Raw genomic sequence first — 26,391 nt, forward strand, 5'->3', positions numbered from 1 at the left:
ACTATATGTATATAAGAAAACAATATGCGCTTATAAAAAATTAGGTTGGACGTCATGACTGGAGTTCGAACCTCGGTCTCTCCACTTAGTGTGTGTGAGTTTTCAATGGCTTTCTATTTCATCTATCTAAAAAGATACTATGTTTTAAGCAACAAATGTAATGTTTTTTTACCAAACAACTTTTTTAAAACCATTGTGAACTAATAAAATCCACTATGAAGTTAGTAGTGGATTAAATTGGAAAGCAATAAGTGTAGAAAATTTGGTGTTAAAATTTCCACATAATTATCACACAGCACTACCATACCATCACTTCACTTTTGCATTTCCCACTACATGTTGCTTCTAGTATTTAAATCCATGCTTAGCTTTTGTATTCCCCACACCTGAATATCAAACACCTGAATATCAAACACCCTCTTGCTCTTCAACCAAATGAAACCTTATATTTTCTTATTATTACCTATGTCTGGTATTTGCTTAATCTTTTTACCTTAACCTTAATGTGTTTTGGTCCAAACAGAAATTTGACGATGGCACTAGGAAACCAAACCGATCATTTGGCATTACTCCAATTCAGGCAGCTAATATCTAATGATCCATATGGTATCCTAGATTCTTGGAATTGTTCAACCCACTTTTGCAAATGGCAGGGGATCATATGCAGTCCCAAGCATCAAAGAGTTACAAAATTGAAGTTGCATGGATCCATATCTCCATATGTTGGCAATCTCTCACATATCAGATTCCTCAACCTTGGAGACAACAACTTAACATTCCACAAGAATTGGGTCATTTGTTAAGATTAAGGTACTTCTTTCTAAACAACAACTTGTTGTCCGGAGAATTTCCTATAAACTTGACAAATTGCTCGGAGCTCAAAACTATGCACTTAGGTGGAAACAAACTGATTGGCAAAATACCTAGTCAAATTGGATCTCTTGTAAAGCATCAAGCTCTTTCCATGGAAAAAAACAATGTGTCAGGAAAAATTCCACCATTCATAAGGAATATTTCATCCCTTAATATTTTTTCGATCGATTTTAATAACTTGGTGCGATATATTCCGAAAGAAATGTGTTTCCTAAAACAGTTGAAGATTATAGCAGTTCATGTCAACAAATTGTCAGGTAAATTTCCTTCTTGTCTTTATAATATGTCATCTCTTAATGCAATTTCAGCTCCAGATAATAACTTTAGTGGCTCTCTTCCACCCAATATGTTCCACACTCTTCCCAATCTCCAATTTGTTTCATTAGGAATAAATAATTTCTCAGGTCATATACCCACTTCCATTGCAAATGCTTCTACTTTGACAACACTTGGCTTTGGTACAAACCATTTTGTCGGACAAGTTCCAAATCTAGGTAAGCTACAAAGTCTTAGATTCCTTAATTTGGAAGACAACAATTTAGGAGACAATTCCACAAAGGATTTGGAGTTTTTAAACTCATTGACAAATTGTAGTAAGTTGCAATCACTCTCTTTAGGCTATAATAATTTTGGAGGTAGTTTGCAAAATTCTGTAGGTAATTTGTCCATCACAGTTGATCAATTACGTTTAGGGGGTAATCAAATATATGGACAAATTCCTATAGAATTAGAAATCTAATTAACTTGTATCTCTTGACCATGGATTATAACAATTTGGAAGGAACAATTCCAACTACTTTTGGAAAGTTTCAAAAGATACAAAAGTTAATATTGTACGTAAATTATTTATCAGGGGTTATACCATCTTTCATAGGCAATCTTAGTCAATTGTATGATTTGGAACTCGATGAAAATATGTTTGAAGGGAATATTCCTCCAAATATTGGAAATTTGTCAAAAGTTACAAATCTTAACTCTTTCACAAAACAACCTAAAAGGAGTCATACCCTTAGACATTTTCAACATTTCATCATTATCAATCGGACTAAACTTGTCAGTTCGCCATCATGTTCCGAAGGGAATCAATTGCTGATTAGCTTTCTTTTTTATAGGATGCTTTAATCTTCCTCAATTGTAATCTTTATTACATTACTACTATACCTACTGAATATATGCTTCTACTGTTATTTCAACTTGATTGTGTTTGCTATTCTCTTTTAATTCAATTAATACTACTTTGGAAAAATTATTATACTCGGTTCGGTTTTGACACCTAATTTGAAAAATATGGGTAGTGGCTAATTTATAGTTTAGAAAAATATGGGTAGTGTAGAAAAAATAGTGGTTTTTTATGTGAGGAATTAATAGTAAACTTGTGCACCACATCAATTTATAGTGTATTTTTGTTGTTGACAGAAGGCAGTTGATTAAATGGTGAAAACAGAGTTTTGGCATGGAGATGGAGGAAGCCAAACCAAAGGGAGACACACCAGTGTGCTGTATAGTAAAAGATGGTGGATGGATGGAATGGATGCCTTATCAGCATACTTGGCTCACTTGATCTTCATTATTCTTAATTGAGAAGTGAGCCAACCATGTTGAACTGACATTTGTTCTTCCAAATAGAATCAAGGTTATAGGTTGGGAGCATTGTGATTGATTTGAAACATTTTGGTTGGGAGTATGGTAAGAGATAATTGCATCTTGGTTGGTTTAGCTACGGCACCATGTATTTCACTTCTTTACAAGAAAATAAACCGGTTGATGGGTATTGTTGTGCTATTGTTTATTTTCACTTCTTAACACACAAATCTTGCCTAATATTGAGAGATTTTTTTTTTACAGTTACTAATGTTCAAGAACATGTTCAAAAGGTGGGAATGTATTGAACATGTACTTAAACCCCAAGATACATGGTTTGATTTTTACGAAAGACAAAAACTCTACAAATAGAAAAGATCATGATGAGGTGGCAGGTCCGGGACCTAAAATGGGGCCTTAGGTTGTTACAACAATTTTTTTCCAGTTAGTTCAATTTAATGTCCAACCAATACATCAATATTTTAATAATTATATACTACCAAATAGAAATGCATGTATTATTGGTCTTAACATGACAATATACTCTATTAGTAAAATTTAGTTTTTAGATTCATTGTATATTTATGTACTTGATATATATTTATATTAGATATATTAATTATACAATGATTTTTAAAAAAGTTAATTTTACTTGTAATTTATCTTAGAGAGAATATCTATAAAATTCTTCAAATTCCATAAACACTTTTGACAATTCTGAGATGAAGAAAAAAAGAAAAAAGGGGATATATCTTAATGATTTTACAATGACTGCATTAAATAATTTATCTTTTTAAAATCAAAACAACTAATAAAATTTTATTACTTTTAATATAATTATTTTTCTTTTTCATTAAAACGCTTAATTGTTTATTATTATATTATATTTATATTTTTCTACAATAAATACTAATAGACATTATTGACAATACAAATAATATATTTTATTACTTTTAATAATTATTCATAAAATAGCCTTACTTATTTTTTTTTCATTTTATTTATTTTTCTTTCTACAATAAATAATAATAGACATTACTAACAATAGATATAAATTTAAAATTGACAAAAAATAGAAAAAAAAATTATATAAAAATGCTAAAATTATAAAGCACGTAAAAAATATTTATTAGTACAACGATTACCAAATTCCATTATGATGAGACCTTGTTTTCCACCCAAAGGACAAACAAGATTACTACCACCCAACCACCGCATTGAAGCATTGGTTTATGGGTCATGGGAGCGGTCGGGGATGATCTACATTGGGTTCAAGAATAACAATACAAGTGAGTTGGGACAATTTTTTTTCTACCCAAACAATTATCACTTTACCTCAACAAATTGAATTGAAATAACAAATCTACCCTCATATATAAGGTAACACTGAAAAAAAAATTCATTTTCTACACTACTCAAAGAAAGTATGTCGGTGTGAGTTAGGGGAAAAAGAGAGAGTAAGCGAAAAACTTCATATCGATACACTTTGAACACTTTTGAAAAAGTGTTCCGGTATGTAATACAATTGATTCTGCATATGATTTGAACCGGAACACTTTTTAAAAGTATTTCGGTAAACATCGATAGTTTTTTCAAACCGGAATATTTTGAGAAAAATATTCCGGTAAAATTAACATACCGGAAAAGATAAAAGTTTACCGGAACAGTTTTTCGGGGATGTGATCAGTCTACCGGAAGAGTTATAAAATGACAAAATAAAAAATATTAAAATATACTGAAATTTGATAAGGGTATAATGGGCATTTTGAAAAATATGTTGGGGTAGAAAAAAATATTTCCGTGAATTGTATACCACACTCTTACTCAAAACCTTAAGATGTTAGGTTTATGAGTTCTCTCATTTATAAAGTGTTTAACCTCTACTTTCTCTACTTTTTTTAAAGCAATGTAGAACTTAACTGCCACAACAACTACATGCATCTAGTATTTAAATCCATCCATACCGAAAGAGAGGAAAGGAACATGCTTCTCAACCAAATGAAACCTTATATTTTCTTATTACCCATGTCTTGGTACGCATACCTTCATTTGCTTGATCTTATTACCTTAACCTTAATGTGTTTTGGTCCAAACAGAACTTTGACAATGGAACTAGGAAACCAAACCGATCATTTGGCTTTGCTTCAATTCAAGCAACTAATATCTAATGATCCATATGGCATCCTAGATTCTTGGAATAGTTCAACCCACTTTTGCAACTGGCAAGGAATCATATGCAATGCCAAGCATCAAAGAGTTACGAAGTTGAAGTTGGAAGGATACAAGTTGCATGGATCCATATCTCCATATGTTGGCAATCTCTCTCATATGAGATTCCTTAACCTTAGAAACAACAAATTCTACGGAAACATTCCACAAGAATTGGGCCGTTTGTCACGATTACGGTATTTCCTTCTACTCAACAACTTATTGGCAGGGGAATTTCCTATAAACTTGACAAAGTGCTATGAGCTCAAAACCATAGACTTACAAGGAAACAATTTGATTGGCAAAATACCTAGTCAAATTGGTTCTCTTCAAAAGCTTCAAGTTTTCTATATCGGAAGAAACAATTTATCTGGAAAAATCCCACCATCCATAAGTAATCTATCATCCATTGTTATTTTTTCGATGGGTGAAAATGACTTGGTGGGAAATATTGTTGGGAAAAACCGGCATAGAGAAAATAAAAGAACGCAATCAACAACACAAGAATATAACGTGGAAACTCCAAACCGGAGAAAAAACCACGGTCGTTGTCAAAAACGACAACCAGAGAATAAACACTATGTGAAAATTGTTACAACACATAGACTACCCTCAACCTTCCTTTGGCCCCCAATACACCCACACTCTCCAAAGCAAATACCTAACTACATCTCTCAACCCTCTAATACAAGAGTACAAGAGAAAAACAAAAAAGTCAGATTTAAGCTTAAAGTGCTACTGACTGGTGCAATTATAAACAAAGAACTTAGGTCCATTATATAGCCTTGATTCCCCCATTGCTTCACCATTCTAAGCGATGTGGGACTTCTTCAATATAATTTCTTTGACCTTTTTTTTCCCTTCATTAGCAATGTGGGACTTACATTTGCAATCAACCCCAACAATCTCCACCTTGATTGTAATGGTCTTCAATATTCATTGTCTACACCGACAATCATTATCTTATGCTTCCATTGTCTATACCGACAATCATTGTCTTCACCGACAATCATAATTCTCATTGTCTATACCGACAAATTAAATTATCATACTCCACCATAAAGAGTATACTCCACTAGGAACTAAACCATCCCAAGAATTTTATTCACTTGAAACTAAACCATCCCAAGATTTTTCTTCACTTGGAATCAAGTCATCCCAAGAATTTCATCTCGAAACCTCGCTGAAAATTTATGGTGGAACTTCCATGTTGGCTTTCTCCGGAAGTTCATCAGCCATCGAGATAACCGCATACCTTGCATCAATGCCAACCAATGCCCGCACGCTATCATCACACACCTTGCATCCATGTCAACTGATGCCCATGTGTCACTTGAACAACTTCAAACATCTGTGAAACCACCTCAGGCCATTGTTAGGCTCCGACAATTCCAGTTTAGTTACATCACCTAGTAAACCTTGTTTCACTAGTCCAACTAAACTCATGTCACTAACAAGTACCCACCCGAAGATCCACAACTTAACCAAAACATGAGAATCACCACTAGTAACAAATGCATAACCAATAATAGTAGAACTATCTAACAAGTAATCTACCTACTATCTATGCATCAAAGTTCAAGAAAATACCTCGCACTGTGTTAAAAGAAACTCACCCATACCTTGAACCTTACAAGCTTTCCGTCACCAAGATGAACAACTCCACCTTCAACTAGCTCTAGGGATTCAAAAGTATTTCTTCTTCAAACACATGTGATAGGAGCTTCCAAAGTCCATGACTCAACACTCCACCGATTCTCAACTTCCACTAGCACCTCCGCATCCTCATAATAAGTTGTTGTTTCAGACGTAACCCGAGTATTCTTATCACCGCCTCTCCAGGCTGATGTTGAGTATTATTACCACCGCCTCTCCAGGCTGACCTTGTGTAACCCAGATTGCATCACCACATCCTTGACTTGATTTTCCACAAGCCAAACATCAATTTTCTCTAGCCTAAACTTCACAGCGGAACTCCCTCTCCTGGATCAAACCAAGAGCTCTGATACCAGTTGTTGGGAAAAACCGGCATAGAGAAAATAAAAGAACGCAATCAACAACACAAGAATATAACGTGGAAACTCCAAACCGGAGAAAAAACCACGGTCGTTGTCAAAAACGACAACCAGAGAATAAACACTATGTGAAAATTGTTACAACACATAGACTACCCTCAACCTTCCTTTGGCCCCCAATACACCCACACTCTCCAAAGCAAATACCTAACTACATCTCTCAACCCTCTAATACAAGAGTACAAGAGAAAAACAAAAAAGTCAGATTTAAGCTTAAAGTGCTACTGACTGGTGCAATTATAAACAAAGAACTTAGGTCCATTATATAGCCTTGATTCCCCCATTGCTTCACCATTCTAAGCGATGTGGGACTTCTTCAATATAATTTCTTTGACCTTTTTTTTCCCTTCATTAGCAATGTGGGACTTACATTTGCAATCAACCCCAACAAATATTCCGCGAGAAATGTGTTTCCTAAAACAGTTGAAGTTAATAGCAGTGCATGTCAATAAATTGTCGGGTACATTTCCTTCTTGTCTTTATAATATGTCATCTCTTATTATGATCTCAGCTGCATACAATAATGTTAATGGAACTCTTCCACCCAATATGTTTCACACTCTTCCCAATCTCCAAATGTTTTTAATCGGAGAAAATAATTTCTCAGGTCATATACCCACTTCCATTGCAAATGCTTCTACTTTGACAAAATTTGATATTGTTAAAAACCATTTTCTCGGACAACTTTCAAATCTAGGTAAGCTACAAAGTGTGAGGGTGCTAAGTTTGGGTTACAACAATTTAGGAGACAATTCCACAAAGGATTTGGAGTTTTTAAACTCATTGACAAATTGTAGTAAGTTGCAAATGCTCCAATTGTCAAATAATAATTTTGGAGGTAGTTTGCAAAATTCTATAGGCAATTTGTCCACCACACTTGATCAATTACATTTCGGGGTTAATCAAATATATGGACAAATTCCTATAGAATTAGGAAATCTAATTAACTTGAGTCTCTTGACATTGGACTATAATAAATTCCAAGGAACAATTCCAACTACTTTTGGAAAATTTCGAAAGATACAAATATTAGAATTGTACGGAAACAATTTATCAGGGGTTATACCATCTTTCATAGGCAACCTTAGTCAAGTTTATGCTTTGGGACTAGATGAAAATATGTTTGAAGGTAATATTCCTCCAAATATTGGAAATTGTCAAAAATTACAATACTTAACTCTTTCACAAAACAACCTCAAAGGAGTCATACCCTTAGAGATTTTTAACATTTCATCATTATCAAACACACTAGACTTGTCACATAACTCATTGAGTGGTAGCTTACCAAAAGAAGTGGGTATGCTAAAAAATATTGATTGGTTAGATGTCTCTGAGAATCATTTGTCGGGTGACATTCCTGGAACCATTGGTGAATGCATAAGTTTAGAATATCTTAATTTGAAAGGGAACTCCTTTAGAGGAATCATACCATCCTCTTTGGCATCACTCAAAGGTCTTCAAAGTTTAGATCTATCTAGAAATCAATTGACTGGGGCAATTCCAAAAAGTTTGCAAAATTTTTCTTTCCTAAAACATTTCAATGTTTCTTTCAACATGTTGGAAGGTGAGGTACCGACAGATGGTGTATTTGGAAATGCAACTCAAGTGGCAATTATTGGAAACAATAAGCTTTGTGGTGGTATTTCACAGCTGCATCTACCACCATGCCTTATCAAGGGTAGGAAACATGCAAAACACCATAAATTCAGGTTGATAGCAGTGATCGTTAGTGTGGTTTCTTTTCTTCTCATACTTTCATTTATCATAACTATGTACTGGATGAGGAAAAGAAATCTAAAACGACATTTGGATTCACCAACAATTGATCAACTAGCTAAGGTTTCGTACCAAGACTTAGATCGAGGAACGGATGGTTTCTCAACTAGAAATTTGATCGGATCAGGAACTTTTGGTTCTGTTTACAGAGGAAATCTTGTTTCAGAAGATAATGTTGTTGCTGTGAAAGTCCTTAAACTCCAAAAGAAGGGAGCTCGCAAGAGTTTCTTTGTTGAATGTAATGTGCTCAGAAACATTAGACACCGGAATTTAGTTAAGGTTTTAACATGTTGTTCTAGTACAGATTACAAAGGTCAAGAATTTAAAGCTGTAGTTTTTGATTACATGAAAAATGGAAGCTTAGAACAATGGTTGCATCCTGAGATTTTAAATGCAGAGACTCCAACATCACTGGACCTCAGTCTTAGATTAAACATCATTATTGATGTTGCTTCTGCATTACATTATCTTCATGAAGAATGTGAGCAATTGGTCATTCATTGTGATCTAAAGCCAAGCAATGTCCTTCTTGATGAAGACATGGTTGCTCATGTGAGTGATTTTGGCATATCAAGACTTGTCTCATCCATTTGTGGTAATAGTAGTACAATTGGAATCAAAGGGAGTGTTGGCTATGCTCCTCCAGGTATGTGCTAAATTCATGAATATTCCATTGTTTCTTTGAATTCTTTAAGTTTTGGTGTAGACTTAATATTTTACTACTGACATAATATCCCCTTGTTTCGCTACATGTTTTAGAGTATGGAATGGGTTCTGAAGTGTCCACGTGTGGTGACATGTATAGCTTTGGAATCCTTATGTTGGAAATGCTTACCGGTAGAAGACCCACTGATGAAGTTTTCAAAGATGGTCAAAATCTGCATAACTTTGTTGCAATTTCATTTCCTGATAATCTTGGAAATATTTGTTACCCACATATTATATCAAGAGATGCAAAAGTGACAGAAGATGGAAGCATTGAAAATTTGGAGTGCTTAGTTTCTCTTTTTAGGATTGGACTTAGTTGTTCAATGGAATCATCGAAGGAAAGAATGAATATTGTGGATGTCACTAGAGACCTTAGCATAATCAAAAAGACCTATCTCACTGGTGAGATAAACTGATGTTTTTATATGCTTATTTGAATCATAACTAATGCATTAATTACAGTTGGAGTTATAATTTAATTTTTGTCATCTTATTGTGCATTTCAAAATTCCTAAGCTACAAAATACAACGTAATAATGAGCTTCTTTATTTGAATTTCAGGTTTTCGCACTCATAATTAGAATATAAAGTTGAACTAAATTTCCAAGTCATTTGTGGAAAGAGAAGTTATGCAGCATGATGTACTTTTGTTGAGAAACTATATTCAGTCAGCAACATTTGTTGATTTCTAGTTGCTATAAGTAATGTTGTATTGCATTCTAATTCAATAAAAGTGAAAGTTACTTCTCTCAAATTTATCTTCATTCCTTTGTCATGTATTTTCATTTTGTTAAGAATTGCCACTGTAGCTAAAATTGCAGGCGCACAATTGTTTCATGTATTTTTAGTAATAGGCCAATTAATGGTTTGAACTTTGAACTCAACTCTTGCGCGATTATGAGATTAATGGTGATCTAATCACTGTAATATTGTATGCATGATAGTTAAAATCCCGATTTTAATCCTAAAATCTTACGATTTTTCGATTATGTTTGCCCTCAGCGATTATGAGTACACGTATAATCCTATTTTTGTGGAATCAGGTGGAATCCCGATTTGAATAGTAAAATCTTACGATTTTGCGATTATGTTTGGCCTCAACGATTATACGTACACACATAAAACTTGTAGCAATTTAGCGATTATGCTTGCGTCTGCTCAAAAAAATCTTCTCCATTGTCATTCTTCTGTTTCATTTCAAAATGGCTTCAAACTCTCATGCTAATAAATTTAAATTTACAGAGTATTCAATTGTAATTTAAGGATTTCTTTGTCTTACGCAATTTTATATCCATATATATGAATTTACATGCATATATTTGAGTTTTATGAATTTTGTATAATCTTACGATTAATGTTACGATTGTACGATTTGCGATTTTACTTCCCCTTTCCGATTTTATGTAAAATCCCGATTTTAACTACCATGATTGTATGGTCTTTTAGATAGTTTATAATAAGATCATTTGTTACTATAAAGTTATACATGAGTCTCTAGCAGAAAAGAGTTTGTTTTGTTTGCTTGGATCCTAGTCTGATATTTCATTTCATGAAATGCATTTTTGCATTTGTACTTATACTTGCATCTCCCCTGATTATATCTAAACTTACCAATATTTTCATGTTACATGTTTTTAAATTTAAATTTGATACTCTTCATGAAGCCCTTCTGACGACTCTATCATTTACTTTGTCTATCTGTTTGGAAGAAAATATATTCAGATGAAAAATATATATCAACACGTAAATGCATTTTAAGCAGATGATTGATCAGAAGGTTTCTACTAAGAATAGAATATGCATACGCTAGATTTCTAATGGAAATATTTGAAATTAGGAAAACAAATTTTCTTACCATAAAACAAATGAATAGAAATACAAATTGATGGAACAAAATGATGTAGCTACCATCCTAGTTTTAGTTAGGTACCTAGGTTATAACTTACTTTCAGCATGCAAAGGTAGAAAGAATATGAAAATTTCTTAAATATAAAACCATGTGGTGTGGAATGTAATGATGTCATGCATATCGTCCTTCACCTGATAAGAGTAGCAAAGATCTAGGGGGCAGATAGCTAGATAGCCTTCTTTATACTTGTGATTTATCTGTTGATTTGGAGTCAAGTAATATTGACTGAGACTTTTCCAAAAAACTCAAATATACGAAGCAGGTCTTTCATTATGTCTTATTACAATGTTTGATTAAATGATGCTATCAAAGTTAATACACAAATTTCCGCCAACATCAGTTATACGACAATTGTGTTTTCATGTCTTATGTTTCAATCAGTTGTATGGAACCACATTTGGCGATAAAAAAATTCCACCAAAGTAAATCACCTGTTAGATTGAACAGTTGTGGAGTTCAATGTTCGGTGCACTCTGCTGGCTGTAACGATGACAGTGTGCACACGGTGTTTCTTTGTCCACACAGTACTCAGTGTTGGCAACAAGCATGACTTTGGTATCAGGTTAGCGCAGGTCTGAATGTAAACAATAATATTGCAGACAACCTGTTTATAGTTCTGCATAGGCTTGATAAGGCCCAACAAGAGCTATTCAGCATCATGGTATGGAGTATTTGGAAGTGGACGAATAATCAAGTATGGGGCAACATCACCGGCTCTGATCAAACTGTGTGTGAACATGCTAGGCACTTAATTACAAGCTAGCGAAATGCCCAAAATGTTCGCGCACTAGCAAATAGTATGCATCAGGTTCCTCAACAAGCAGAATGGCACAAACCAATCTCAGGAAGGTTCAAGTGCAACATCGACGCATCCTTTTTTGGTATGTGTATAAGGCACGCCCAAGGAATGTTTGTGAGTGCAACAACAGAGTGGTTTGAAATTGAACCCATAAAGAAGCTGCAGAACCTGGAGAGATTGGAATATGTACTGAGTGTAAAATAATTTTACATTGTCAACCTATACCAACCATGTTTTCCACAACGTCATCCACTTCACCTGACTTTCATGACATGACAAATTGATAGTTTTTTATTGGATGATTGTGTAAAATTATTTTACACAGTCAATGCATCTCCATTAAACTCTTTTTTCTTACTATAGTTTAAAGAGAAAATCAGATTGAGGATGATAGTTTAACAACTAAATTGATAGTTTATTCATTATTCATCAATTTATTTTCAGATGACTTCACTAATCATTCATCCTTTACATTATTGCTTGCACTCCACTCCTTAATTTGTACGCAGCAAATAGGTCTGTAAATCGAATAAATCAAAATAAATTTATGCAAGTATTTTAATTTTAATATAGAACAAATGAAGCCAGCACGATGGACAAGGACACATACATGAATTTTATTATTTATCTTGAGTATTTTGAATTGTCAACTTCAGAAAAAAAATTCAAGTAATCATTTTTGTTTGATCAAGTCAAATAATATACATACAATATATTACATCTCTTTCGTCGTGCGGTAATATGGTTTAAGTTAATGGTTTCTTAATAGTGAATGACTTAATGTACAAACTAATACAACATAGTAATATAATGGTAGTTGGCTATTTCCTAGAAAGTCAATCGTATAGAGTGCGTTTGATGTGCTAATAAGATAGATGATTGGAAATGACGACTTCAGTTGTACTGTGATTGTAAAACTGTTTCGGGGACTGAATAAATTGGGAGGCAAGACGGGATAAAACCAGAAATTTTTGTCCATCACTAAATCACATCACAACTTTTTGTTACAAGTACAAGTTGTCTAAAATACCAAAATATCATTTTGTACACCAAACATCGTATAAGACAAAAAATTGTTCAATATCATAAAAATTTGTTCGGTGATGTTTTGTCATGTGTTATACTGTTCTAGCTTGTGTTGTTCTGTCCAGTACTTACCCTTTTAACAAATCAAACGGACCCATAATTTATTTATATAAGCACACCAATAAAGAAAGAAAAGCATATCCAAAAATCCCATCACAAAGTCCTTGCAATTGCAACTAGTTCTCTCGAAAGAAGTTAAAAATAAAAAAAAATCTTAATAGTTAATGACTTAATGTATAAACTAATACAACATAGTAATATAATATGATGGTAGTTGGTCATTTCCTCGAAAGTTAGAGTTCGGTTAATTTGTTAATAAATAAGGGATTGGACAAAACAACTTCATTTATACCGTGTTTGATTGTAAAACTGTTATAGGAATTGGGAGGCAAGAAACCAGACAAAAATAGAAATTTTTGTCCCTCATTAAACCACGTCATAACTTTTTGTCACATGTACAAGTTGTCTAAAATATCTAAATACTATTTTGTTCACCAAACATCGTATAAGACCAAAAAATTGTTCAATAACATAAAAGTTTGTCTGTAATGTTCTGCAATGTGTTGTGCTGTTTTAGCTTCTGTTATTCTTTTCAGTACTTAACACACTCATAATTTATTCATATAAGCACACCAACAAAGAAAGAAAAGCATATCCAAAAATCCCATCATAAGTCCTTGCAATTGCAACTAGTCCTCTCGAAAGACGTTAAAAAAACAAAAAAAAATATCTTAATAGTTAATGACTTAATGTACAAACTAATACAATACGGCCAATTCTAACATGAACTAGTGACTAATGTTATGCATGGTGCACAAGTTTCCAATAACACTATAACGAATCTGAATTTTACAAAATTCACCATTGAATTGAAAGATTATATGATATAGATCATTCATAATATTTTTTAGAGAAATTGAAAATCATTTTCGATATGTTATTGAGACTCATCAAAATTAACGATATTCAATAAACACTCATAAACCGTTAATCTTGATGGGTCTCAATAGCATATCAAATGATTTTCAATTTCTCTAAAAACAATTATGGATGATCTATATGATATGATCTTTTAATCCAACGGTGAATTTTGTAAAATTCGTATTCGTTATAGTGTTATTGGAAATTTGTGCACCATGCACAACATTATTCGATAGTTCATGTTAGCCAAAGCCAATACAACATAGTAATATAACCTTGAAATTCAATCACATAGGGTGTGGTTAATCTGCTAAAAATATAAATGACTTGACAGGACAACTTCATTTATATCGTGTTTAATTGTAAAACTGTTTTAAGAATTGAACAAACTGGAAGGCAAGAGACGCGACAAAATCATAAATTTGTGTCCCTCACTAAACCACAACACAACTTTTTGTCACAAGTACAAGTTGTCTAAAATACCTAAATACCATTTTGTTCACCAAACATCGTATAAGATTAAAAATTATTCAATATCATAAAAGTTTGTTTTGTGATGTTATGTCTTGTGTTGTTCTAGCTTGTGATGTTTTCTCCAGTACTTACCCTTTAACAGATCAAACACATCTATAATTTATTTATACTAGTGGCCAGACAGGGCGCATTCTGCGTTGTCTATTATGCAAACTTATGTAAAAAAAAAAGACATATCTTATGTTATGATGAGTTTGTTAATAAAAGATTTTTGCTGCTAAAAAAAAAGACATGTCTTATGTTATGGTGAGTTTTTTAATAAAAGATATTTGTTGCTCAAAAACAAATCAAAGGTATTGTTGGTATTATGAAAAGTCCACACAAAAAAATTTTGTATTCAAGGTATATATAAGCACACCAACAAAGAAAGAAAAGCATATCCAAAAATCCAATCATAAGCCTTTGCAATTGCAACTAGTCCTCTCCAAAGTAGTTAAAAAAACACATTTAGAGTTTTCATCATCAAGTTCTTGCCACTCTTCCCATCTAGAGAGAAAAAATAGAAGAGAGACAAGTAGAAATATAAGGCAAGGCACTAAATTAGTGAAAGAAAAAAAATGGCAGAAAGTTCAGTATCATTTTTATTGGACAAGCTATCTTGGTTACTTGAAGCAGAAGTAAATCTACAAAGAGGGGTCCGTGAAGATGTTGAATACATCAAAGATAAACTTGAACACCACAAAGCCATTTTGATGGTAGCTGATTCATTGGAAAACAAAAACCATGAACTCAAAGAATGGGTTAAAAGTGTAAGAAAAATTGCTGAAGACATGGAAGATGCTATAGATGAATACGATCTTCGCCTTGTTGATCATCATCAACAAGGCAACAATATTTGTTATTTTCAAGAGATTTGTTTTTACTTTAAGACCATGATAGCTAGGCACATAATAGCTTCAAATATTAAAGGAATCAAATCCAAAGTTGAAGTCATCTCGCACAGACGTCCAAACATATCTGGTGTAGGTTCAAGCTCAAGTAAAAGTCGTTCACCAAGGCTTGATAGTCAAGGTAATGTTTTAATTTTATAAATTAATTGCATACCATATTTACGCACATGCTCAATCGTAATAACAATCGGTAGTTGGTTCAGTCGTGATTGACGCTGAACTTGGTTGTCAAGGTGACATTGGAATTAATTTTGATAATAATAGTAATTAATTGAATACAAGACCTACTATTTTTTTTTTTTACATTACATAAACGAAATGAGAAAATCATCATAAAATCACACACATAACTGAGAGAGCTGGGATTCAAACCGAGGTTTGATAATAAATTGCATACAAGACATACTTCGTCTATCCCAAATTATAAAGGAAAAAAAAAACACAATTATTAAGAAAAATCAAAACATGATAATTTGAAATATGTTTTATTGTATTTTTCTTGAAAATAATTGCATGAGAAGATGTAAAAAGAATTTTTTTTATAATGAGATGTAAAAACAATTTTTATTGCTTATTGATTATGGAAAAGATAAGAGAGAGAATAAATTAAATTTAGTTTGTATTTAATTTCATGAGAATAAGCAAAAAAAATCTTAAAAACGATAAATATTTATGTTTTTCTCTTATAATTTGGGACAAGAAAAAAAAAAGTTTTTTTCCTTTATATTTTGAGACGAAGGGAGTACATTGATTATAACTGTATTACTTCACATGTCTCACATTATACTTTTTTCATCTATAATCATAAGACCCTTTTATAAAATAAAAAAAAAAAATTGTCCCTAAATATAAAATCTTTTACGAATTTCTAAATGCATTTATTAATTATTACTCTTGTTTCAAACATAATACCCCTTATTAATACTATTAATTTGTCTTGGGAATATAAAAATGAATAATAAATACACCAATCTTTAGTTGGTTCAGTAGTGATTGACGCTGAACTTGGTAGGGAGGACCACGGTTCGATCCCCGCAACTGCGATTGGGAGGGGACTGAAACCACTTGATGCCAGAACTGACCCCCGAATCAGATTCAACTGGTGGTGAAAATAATAAATAAAAAATAAAAAAATAAATACACTTATACACAAAGAACAATTTAGTACTTTCCCGATTATTTTTATAAGGAACGTTTTAAAAAAATCAAACAAACTAAAAAAACTAATTGTTTTAAATAATTCTAAAATTTTATGTTTTACTCCAAACTAATGATAAAACATTAATCCTATTATTATTATTATTATTATTATTATTTTGTAATTATCAATAAACCACTGTCCTTAATTCCAATAATGTCTCTTCCTATTCACATGAATAATCATGCTAATTACCACAACAAAATATTCATTCACGGCAATACAGAATCCATTCACTCACGCCAATAAATTATTTGATTTTAGGTGGAATGAATTACTGTATTTGTTTTTATTTAATAAAGATACAAATAGAATAGTGTATTTAATATATTTAATAAAGTTTAAATTTAAAGTGTGTTTTTTATAAAAAAGACTAAAAAGAATTTTAAAGTGTTCGTTATAAAAAGTACCGGATGGAGTAATAGTCACATACTTTTAAAACAAATTTATTATTTCAACAACTTTTCTTAATATCTGTTATTTTTGTCAAAAGTTCCTATAATAAGGGACGAAGGGAGTAAGTCAGTTTGATTGATCGAAACAAATTAAGAATTGTAATTATCTTTGTATGAAAGAGAGAAATTATGAGTTAGTTTATAAAATTGTTGTTCATTAATGATAATGATATGTGAAAGATAAGTTGAAGAGTTGGAAAAAGAGTGGGTAATAAATTTAGACTATAATAGAAAAAAAAACATTAGACTCTATTTGACAAAAATAGCGGATAGCTGATAAGTTAGCTTATGACCGATGATCGATAGCTTTTAGATGGGGAGAAGAGGCAAGGTGTGTTATGTTGTTTAGAATGAGGACCAATTAAGTTCTCGTTATTCTGAAATGAACCATCAATTAATTATTCAATTAGAAATGTAATTAGTGTTATTATTTGATTTGATCACTAATCAATTATGACTCCTAAATGATAAATGGATGGTATGATTAGTTTAAATATATGTTTAAATATAATATTTTAATTAAAAAAATTTCAACAGGTGATGCCCTTTTGCTAGAGGAAGCTGACTTAGTTGGAATTGAAAAACCAAAGAAGCAGCTTTGTGATTTGCTCTTCAACAATGAATCAAAAAGAGAAGTGATTTCAATCAATGGTATGGGAGGTTTAGGGAAAACAACATTAGCAAAACAAGTCTATGATGATCCAGAAGTCAAGAAACATTTCAAGATTCATGCTTGGGTTAATCTTTCTCAATCTTCCAAGATTGAAGAGTTACTGAAGGACCTTGTTCAACAGCTTCATATTCTCATTGGAAAGCCAGTTCCAGAAGCAATTGGAATGATGAAAAATGACGAGCTAAAACGGTTGATCAAGAATTTGCTTCAGAGTAGGTATCTAATTGTGCTTGATGATGTGTGGTATGTGACTCTATGGAATGCTGTAAAGCTTGCTTTGCCTAATAACAACCTCGGAAGTAGAGTGATTCTTACAACGCGCAAGACAAACATAACAGAATTGGGTAAGGATTTTCACCTTGAATTCTTACCTGAGAAAGAAGCTCAGGATCTTTTTTTTAGGAAAACATTTCAGGGTAACTCATGTCCTCCTGATCTTAAAGAAGTTTGTCTGGAGATCTTACAATTGTGTGGAGGGTTGCCACTAGCAATTGTGGCAATCAGTGGCGTTATGGCTACAAGAAAGTTTGAAGAAGAGTGGAAGATAGTTTGCAGAAGCATTGGATCTGAAATTAGAGGCAATGACAAATTGGAGGATATGAAGAAAGTACTTTCCTTAAGTTTCAATGAGTTGCCTTATTATCTTAAATCATGTTTGTTGTATTTAAGTGTCTTTCCCGAATTTCACCCTATTGAGCATATGAGATTGATTCGATTGTGGATAGCTGAAGGGTTTGTAAATGGTGAAGATGGCAAGACACTGGAGGAAGTTGCAGATAGTTACCTTAAGGAGCTTTTGAACAGAAGTTTTCTCCAAGTGGTAGAAAAAACAAGTGATGGAAGGATGAAGACTTGTCGCATGCATGACCTTCTAAGGGAAATTGTTAATTTGAAGTCGATGGATCAAAACTTTGCAACAATAGCCAGAGAAGATGAACAAGATACAGAATGGACGGAACAAGTTCGTCGTTTATCAATCATAAATTCATTTCATAATGTACTTAAACAGAATAAGACCATATTCAAACTTAGGTCTCTGCTAATGTTTGCATTATCAGATTCACTTAATCATTTTTCTATCCGTGAACTATGCTCCTCCACTGGTGTTAATTTGCTCAGGGTGTTAGATTTGCAGGATGCACCTTTGGAGGATTTTCCCGCTGAAATTGTCGACCTTTACCTACTGAAGTATCTAAGTTTGAAGAATACAAAGGTGAAAAGCATTCCATGTTCCATTAAGAAGTTGAAGTACCTGGAGACATTGGATCTTAAACACACTTATGTCACTGAATTGCCTGCTGAAATTGTGGAACTGGAAAGATTACGCCATCTCCTCGTGTACCGTTATGATATTGTATCCTATGCTCATTTCCACGCAAAGCATGGATTCAAAGTGGCCGCACCTATAGGAAACATGCAATCATTGCAAAAGCTTTGTTATATAGAGGTAGATCAAGGAAGTGGAGCAATCATGGTTGAGTTGGGAAAACTTACTCAACTTAGGAGACTAGGCATTCAAAAACTGAGGAAAGAAGATGGTCCCACTTTGTGTTCATCTATTGAGAAAATGATCCATCTTAGATCAGTGTCGATATCTACAATAACAGAGGATGAGATACTCGATATTCATGCCATTAAGCCTCCTCGGTATCTTAAGCAGTTATACTTGAGCGGATGTCTAGAGAAGTTTCCACAATGGATAAAATCTTGCAATAATTTAGTCAGAGTTTTCTTAAAATGGAGCAGGTTAAAGGAGGATCCACTGGTGTATCTTCAAGGTTTGCCAAATCTTCGACATCTTGAGTTTCTTCAAGTATATGTTGGGGAGACATTGTGTTTCAAAGCAGCAGGTTTTCCGAGTCTAAAGGTGTTAGGCCTTGATGATTTAGAAGTACTGAAATCTATAACGATTGAGAAAGGAGCAATGCAAGGTCTTAAAAAGTTGATCATCCAACGCTGTGGTTCATTCAAGAATGTACCATTAGGCATTGAACACCTAACAAAGCTAAAATCAATCGAGTTCTTTGATATGCCTGATGAATTGCTTATGAAACTACGTCCAAATGTAGGCAGAGACTTTTGGAGAGTACAACATGTTCCAACAGTTTATACTAGTTATCGGAGGGATGGTGGTTGGGATGTTTATTCATTAGAGACTTTTGGGGAGAGAGAGACTGATTCCAATCATAGTAGTGCCAAGAGGAGTCTTGAGCTTCCTACTCTTTGGAAGGTTTAGCTTCTTTTTATTTTTATTTTTGTTGTTGATGTTGATTTATTTATTTATTCTTTTAACACACTGCATATATGCTTCCAGTGATGGAAATTTGTTGTTAAATTTCAATCAAATAAATATCAGAGAGTATAATCTATTTTCTGAACTCTTTGAGATTACAGAATAAAAATGTATGTTCATGTTATGGTTCTTTGTACTGTAGCTGTCAATTTCTATGACTAGTACTTTACAATTGTTTGGCTGCTAGTGTGTTTTGTTAGTACAAACAATCATTAGCAAAAAAATGAAACAATTAAAATGCTAACTTATATGTCCGTTGAAATGGAGGGTGGTGTACCTATACACTCTGAAGTTTAAGTCAATATGAGAGCAAGAGTGAGAGGTTTAAGGGATATATATGAAAGCATACCATTGTCATGTTATGAAAGGTGGTTTATATATGCGTCAATTAGGAGTTGTTAGGCATTGATAAAGAAGTTGTTCCAAACGGAGGCGGCAGTAGAGGTGGGAATTGGCAGAGGCCTAGCTTATATAGCTCATATCAGACTAGCCTATTTCTTTAAATAGAGCAGATCAAGGCTTTTTTATAAGCCTATTTAGTTAAATAGGCCAGACTGCAGACCATTAGAAAAGCCTTTTAACCTACTATATCGGCATATTTAAGTTAGTATGAATAATATTAGTATTACTATTTTTTTTTTTTGAACAAGCCAAAATGAGATATAGTAACAAAGCCTCTTCAGCACAAGATGTGCCAAGAAGACTACAAGAGTTTACAAATAGTCACAGAAAGAAATACAAGCAATCATACAAGGCCCAAACATAAAAAAGGACTAGACCACCAACTATGGTAGTTGGAGACTAAAGTAACATTCGTCGTCTTCAACCACCTATTAGAAAAAAGCTTGATCTTGTCCAATAACTAATAAATAGTACTAACTGAATATTATAAAAATTAGGCAACGCAAACCATCCATGTGTTAAATATATAGTGCCATTAATTTTTTCAACGAAAACATCAAATTGATTTCCGTTTGGATCAATTAGTGTAACATATGATTTACACTGTCACGAAAATTCGATGAAAACATTTTTGGCAACATGACTACGCGCCCTAAAATAAAATCAATAAAAGTGTTAAATCGTTACCAATGTGAAATGACTTATTGCAAACAAATACATTTATTTGATATAAAAGTGGGAGAAGTAACAAATAAAATGGGGTAATTTGAATTTGGATTACATACATAAATTTGGATTTGTAGATAAAAAAAAGGGATTGTATCTAAAAAAAAAGAAAAAAACGTGGCAGGTGATATAAGACAATAAATATATAGGATAAGAAAAATTGTGTATTTAGCGCATATTGATTATATATGTTGGTTACAAAATATATCAAATTAATTGATACGACTTAGTGGTAAACCTAATAAGTGTGAAGACAAGCTTCTAGATTAAAGTTATTTTGATGAAGACAAATATGTGAAAAGAAGATAAAGATTGATATGTTCAAGTGCTCAAGGTTGAAGAAATTCAATTTATCACATGAAGATGTTGATCAAGTTATGGGGAATAATCTTAGGTACAATATGCAATTCATTGTTATAAGCTTTAGGTGCTCACAAACTTTCATATAAACCTTTCTAAAGTTACTATAATAATGTTGCATGATTCCCATCAAAAAAGGTTTTAACTTAGAATTTTTTCAAGTTTTTTAAGCAGGTAAATCGATTTACCTAAACAGGGAAATCGATTTACCTACAGTCTGTTGTTTCTGAAATACTGTTTTTCAAGCAGGTAAATCGATTTACCTTGACAGGGAAATCGATTTACCAACACTCTATTGCTGAATTTTTGACAGGTAAATCGATTTACCAAACAGGGAAATCGATTTACCCTGTGAAACTTCTTTTAACGTTGAAAAGGAAAGGGAAATCGATTTACCTGGTAATGGAAATCGATTTACCTCTGCATCCATTTGAAAATTCTGATATGTAAACACACCTTTTCATTATTATACCTCTTCCAATCATTGCAATTTTATTTTCAAAGAGGTATCATTTTCTATATAAATATACATCAGAATTTTCTCAAAAACAACTTATCACTTTCATTAACTTTTTATAACAATTCTCTGTACAAACTTTTACAAAACTCTTTGAAACTTTCCTGCTAACTTTCATATCAGATAAAAGTTTCCTGAGCACTTATCATTCTGAATTGTTATATTAAGTGAAAACAAATTATTGGAATTTTGTTGTATCAAAATTCTCTTGTACTCAAACTCTTGTATAAAATTCAGATTAGTGTGAACACCTTGCTGTCCAGGATTGTTGGAAGCAAGAGAGTGAAAAAGAGAGGATTGTTCTCTTGTTTCACTTTGTAGGGAATCACCTTGCTGTCCAGGATTGTTGGAAGCAAGAGAGTGAAAAAGAGAGGATTGTTCTCTTGTTTCACTTTATAAAGATCATAGTGAAATCCTTCACGGGGTGTGAAGGGAGTGGACGTACCATTAGGAGAACCACTATAAATCTCCTGTGTCCATTTTCTCTTTCCCTGCACTTTTATTTTTCTGCACTTTATTCATATATTCATCACAAACCTTAAAGAAAAATAAAATTACCATAACATCTCTAAAAATAAACAAAAAGTCTCATAACCTAATTCACCCCCCTCTTAGGTTGCACTCTTAAACTTACAATTGGCATCAGAGCAGGTTATAGGTAACCTGTTCCTAAAAGATCCAGAATGGCTTCCGCAAATTCACAACCTGTTTTTAGAGACGGTGGTAGTAGTAACAAGCCTCCATTGTTCAGTGGAGAATATTTTGATTTTTGGAAAATTCGTATGAAGGCGCATTTAGAAGCGCAAGGAGATGATATATGGAAGGCTATTGTAGAAGGGCCATTTGTTCCTATGAGTGTTGTCAATGGAGTTGGTACACCCAAAATCCAAAGTTCATGGGATGAAGATGATAAGAAAAAAGTACTCAACGACAAAAAGGCAATCAATATACTTCAAATTGCACTTAGCATGGATGAATTTTTCCGTATTTCAACATGTCAAACGACAAAGGAAATATGGGATACATTGGTTGAAACTCATGAAGGAACTGCTGAAGTTAAAAGATCAAGATTGAAGACCTTGAGTCAAGAATACGAATTATTCACAATGCAACCCGGAGAATCAATCCTCAACTTGCAGAAAAGATTTGTGCATTTGACAAATCATTTAAAAGCACTTTGTAAGACTCTTACTAACGATGAACTTAATCTTAAAGTGCTTAGATCTTTAACCAGGGAATGGCAACCAAAAGTGACGGCAATATCCGAGAAGAAAAGTCTATCCACAATGACTTCCGCAACGCTGTTCGGAAAACTTCAAGAATACGAGACAGTACTTAGAAGACTTGAAAAGCATGAGAATCAAGATAAAAAATCTAAAGGTATTGCATTAAAGGTTGATTCCAAGGAAGATGGAAAAGAAGATAATCCGGAGGAAGACAAGGACTTCATGCTTCTTGTAAAACGGGTAGGTAAATTTCTTATTAATAATGATAATTCTAACTTTGTGAAAAAGAAGAAATTTTTTGACCAGAAGGAAGCATCTACATCCACACAAAATATCATTTGTTATGAATGTGGGCAACAAGGACACATAAAGACGGATTGTCCAAATCTTGCAAAGAAAAGTACTTTCAAAAGAAGAAATGAGTCAAAGCCCAAAAGAGCCTATATTGCATGGGATGATAATGACATAAGTTCATCATCTGAATCAGAGAGCGAAGAATATGCAATTTTTGCACTAATGGCATCACATCATTCTGATGATGAAAGTGAAGAGGTTAGTAGTAAATCTTCTTCTTATAGTAATGATTATCAAGGTGCTATTAATGAATTACTTAATGAATGTAAAATTCTATATAAAACGGTGTCAACACAAAAGAAACAAATTTTATCTCTTGAAGAAAAGATTGACACCATGGAAAAGAATTTTGAAAATGAAAAACAAAGTTATATTGAAAAAGAAAAACAAAATTTTACATGCAAAGAGTGTGATTCACTTTCCTTCCAAATTGTCCAATTGAAAAGAGTTCTTGAAAGATATGAAAAATGACAAGTTGGATTGGACAATATCCTTAGTCAACAAAGATTTTCTAATGATAAAAGTGGACTTGGTTATTCTAATTTTGACAAACCAAGTACAAATAAAACTATCTTTGTTAAGGCAATTGATCAATCCAGCAAAGAGAAAGTGAATAAAGCACCAAAAGTTCATCATTATCCTAAGAAAAGATTTTCTAAAAAGAAATCCTATATTCCTAGATATAGAAGTAATTTTGTTCCTACTTGTTTTTATTGTGGTATAAATGGCCATACACCTAATGTTTGCTATGTTAGAAACTTTAGTGTACCAAGTGGGCATTATGTGTGGGTAAAGAAAGGAACTAATTATGAAGGACCCAAAGCAATTTGGGTACCTAGAAAAACTTAATTTGTTTTGTAGGATTGCTTGAAGACCACTACAAATCTATGGTATCTTGAATCTTGATAGTGGTTGGTCCAAGCATATGACGGGAGATATACACAAATTTTCAAATCTTTTTTGAATACACAAATTTTCAAATCTAGTGTTTAAAGCCAAGGATTATGTCACTTATGGAGACAACAACAAAGGAAAAATTCTTGGCATATGCAAAGTTGGAGCACCACCTTTCACATCCATTGAAGATGTTCTTAATATTAAAGGATTAAAAGTACAATCTTCTAAGTATAAGCCAACTTTGTGACTAAGACTTCGAAATCAAGTTCACCAAGGATGAATGCTTGATCAAAGATGAAGCCAAGCATGAGGTAAAACTCAAAGGTAAAAGAATTAATAATATTTTCATGATTTCCTTAGATGATCCATCTTTGAAAGTAAAATGTCTCATGATAAACAACAATGACTCATGACTTTGGCATAAAAGGGCAATCCATATTCATATGAATCTTTTAAATTAGTGAAACATAATCTAGTTATTGGTTTGCCAAAGATTAAGTTTGTTAAAGATAAATTATGTGAGGCATGTTTAAATATGGCTTTTGTCTTTCAAATTAAACCTTTTAAAGTTAATGATGACATTTTTTGCTTAAAATTTTCTATGTTTGAATTACTTATGTCGTCTAGAAGATTATGTCTATATACATTTATTCTTGGACTTTCTTTCACTTTTACCCATCTTTCCCTTCTTTTTGATAATGTCAAAAGGGGGAGAAGGATGTATATATGTATGTGTGTTTTCCTTGTCTCCTTGATATCCAGGTACATCATGAATTTTCAAATGAACACAAGTCATGAATTAAGGGGGAGGTATTCATCCTAGGGGGAGTATTACGGAAAACTCACAAACATCAAGTATGCATTTGTCATCATCAAAAAGGGGGAGAATGTGAAGACAAACTTCTAGATTAAAGTTATTTTGATGAAGACAAATATGTGAAAAGAAGATAAAGATTGATATGTTCAAGTGCTCAAGGTTGAAGAAATTCAATTTATCACATGAAGATGTTGATCAAGTTATGGGGAATAATCTTAGGTACAATATGCAATTCATTGTTATAAGCTTTAGGTGCTCACAAACTTTCATCTAAACCTTTCTAAAGTTACTATAATTGTTGGAACAAAGTTCACATTGGTGTGTGAATTGAAAATAAAATTGAGTCCCATATCGGGTACTAGAACATACTAGTGTGTTGTAGCATATTAGTGTGTATTTTGAGAAAATAAATTTATTAAGTCTCACAATTATTTATTTGATTTATTGTGATTTATTTTCCATTAATTTGTAACGGTTAAGTTGATGGGAGAATAACTCTATTTTATGGCTACACTAAGACTACCTACCATAGTTTTTCTATGTTCTTTTTTAGTGGATACCAATATATCATTGAAGAAGGAGTAGATTCCTTGAAATATATAGAAAATGAGATACAAGCATGGCTACGGAATATATGGTGTATTGGTTGCTGCCAAGTATAGAGATATAATTTAATCTATTTTTAAATTGGGTTGCTAATTGCTAACAAGAAAAAAAAACCAGTTGCTAAGCCACCATTATAATCAGCTTAGCATTTTCATATACTCAATTGTATTGATTTCCCTTGCTAAAACCATTTGGTAGATTCAGAGGATTAAACATCCAATTCGTTGACGAGGCATCTAGTGCCATTATGTCTTAAGAACATGATCAGGTAACACAACTTTGTTATTATAAGAATTATGCTTATATGACTATTATTATTAGATATGTTGGTCATTGATAAATGATCATGTTCATTACTTTGAAGCTATATTCTTAATCTGTTTAATTGGTTAGGAATATGTATAGTATATACTTAGATTGGTGATAGCTTGAAGTAATTAATTTATATTGTTATTTGTTGTGATAATTCATTATATAAGTCTAACTTGGCGGTGGGTCGATGAATCA

At 32.7% G+C, this 26,391-nt stretch overlaps 3 protein-coding genes across 3 annotated transcripts; all 3 read left to right on the top strand.

Moving 5' to 3' along the window:
* The first annotated feature begins 643 nt into the window (after window positions 1-643).
* On the top strand, window positions 644-1,616 carry LOC123907625 (putative receptor-like protein kinase At3g47110). The gene is made up of 2 exons (XM_045957961.1): window positions 644-1,130; window positions 1,278-1,616. The coding sequence occupies exons 1-2, from the start codon at window positions 647-649 to the stop codon at window positions 1,610-1,612; spliced, it is 819 nt and encodes a 272-aa protein (XP_045813917.1). The 5' UTR covers window positions 644-646; the 3' UTR covers window positions 1,613-1,616.
* Window positions 1,617-4,444: 2,828 nt separating this feature from the next.
* Window positions 4,445-10,105, top strand: LOC123907623 (probable LRR receptor-like serine/threonine-protein kinase At3g47570). The gene is made up of 4 exons (XM_045957959.1): window positions 4,445-5,110; window positions 7,129-9,159; window positions 9,273-9,623; window positions 9,783-10,105. The coding sequence occupies exons 1-4, from the start codon at window positions 4,453-4,455 to the stop codon at window positions 9,800-9,802; spliced, it is 3,060 nt and encodes a 1,019-aa protein (XP_045813915.1). The 5' UTR covers window positions 4,445-4,452; the 3' UTR covers window positions 9,803-10,105.
* Window positions 10,106-14,805: 4,700 nt separating this feature from the next.
* Window positions 14,806-20,110, top strand: LOC123907624 (disease resistance protein RPM1-like). The gene is made up of 2 exons (XM_045957960.1): window positions 14,806-15,481; window positions 17,551-20,110. Exons 1-2 carry the CDS (start codon window positions 15,028-15,030, stop codon window positions 19,920-19,922), a joined length of 2,826 nt encoding a protein of 941 aa, XP_045813916.1. The 5' UTR covers window positions 14,806-15,027; the 3' UTR covers window positions 19,923-20,110.
* The last annotated feature ends 6,281 nt before the right edge of the window (window positions 20,111-26,391 follow it).

This window comes from Trifolium pratense, linkage group LG2 (assembly GCF_020283565.1).
Source record: "Trifolium pratense cultivar HEN17-A07 linkage group LG2, ARS_RC_1.1, whole genome shotgun sequence".
NCBI lineage: Eukaryota > Viridiplantae > Streptophyta > Magnoliopsida > Fabales > Fabaceae > Trifolium > Trifolium pratense.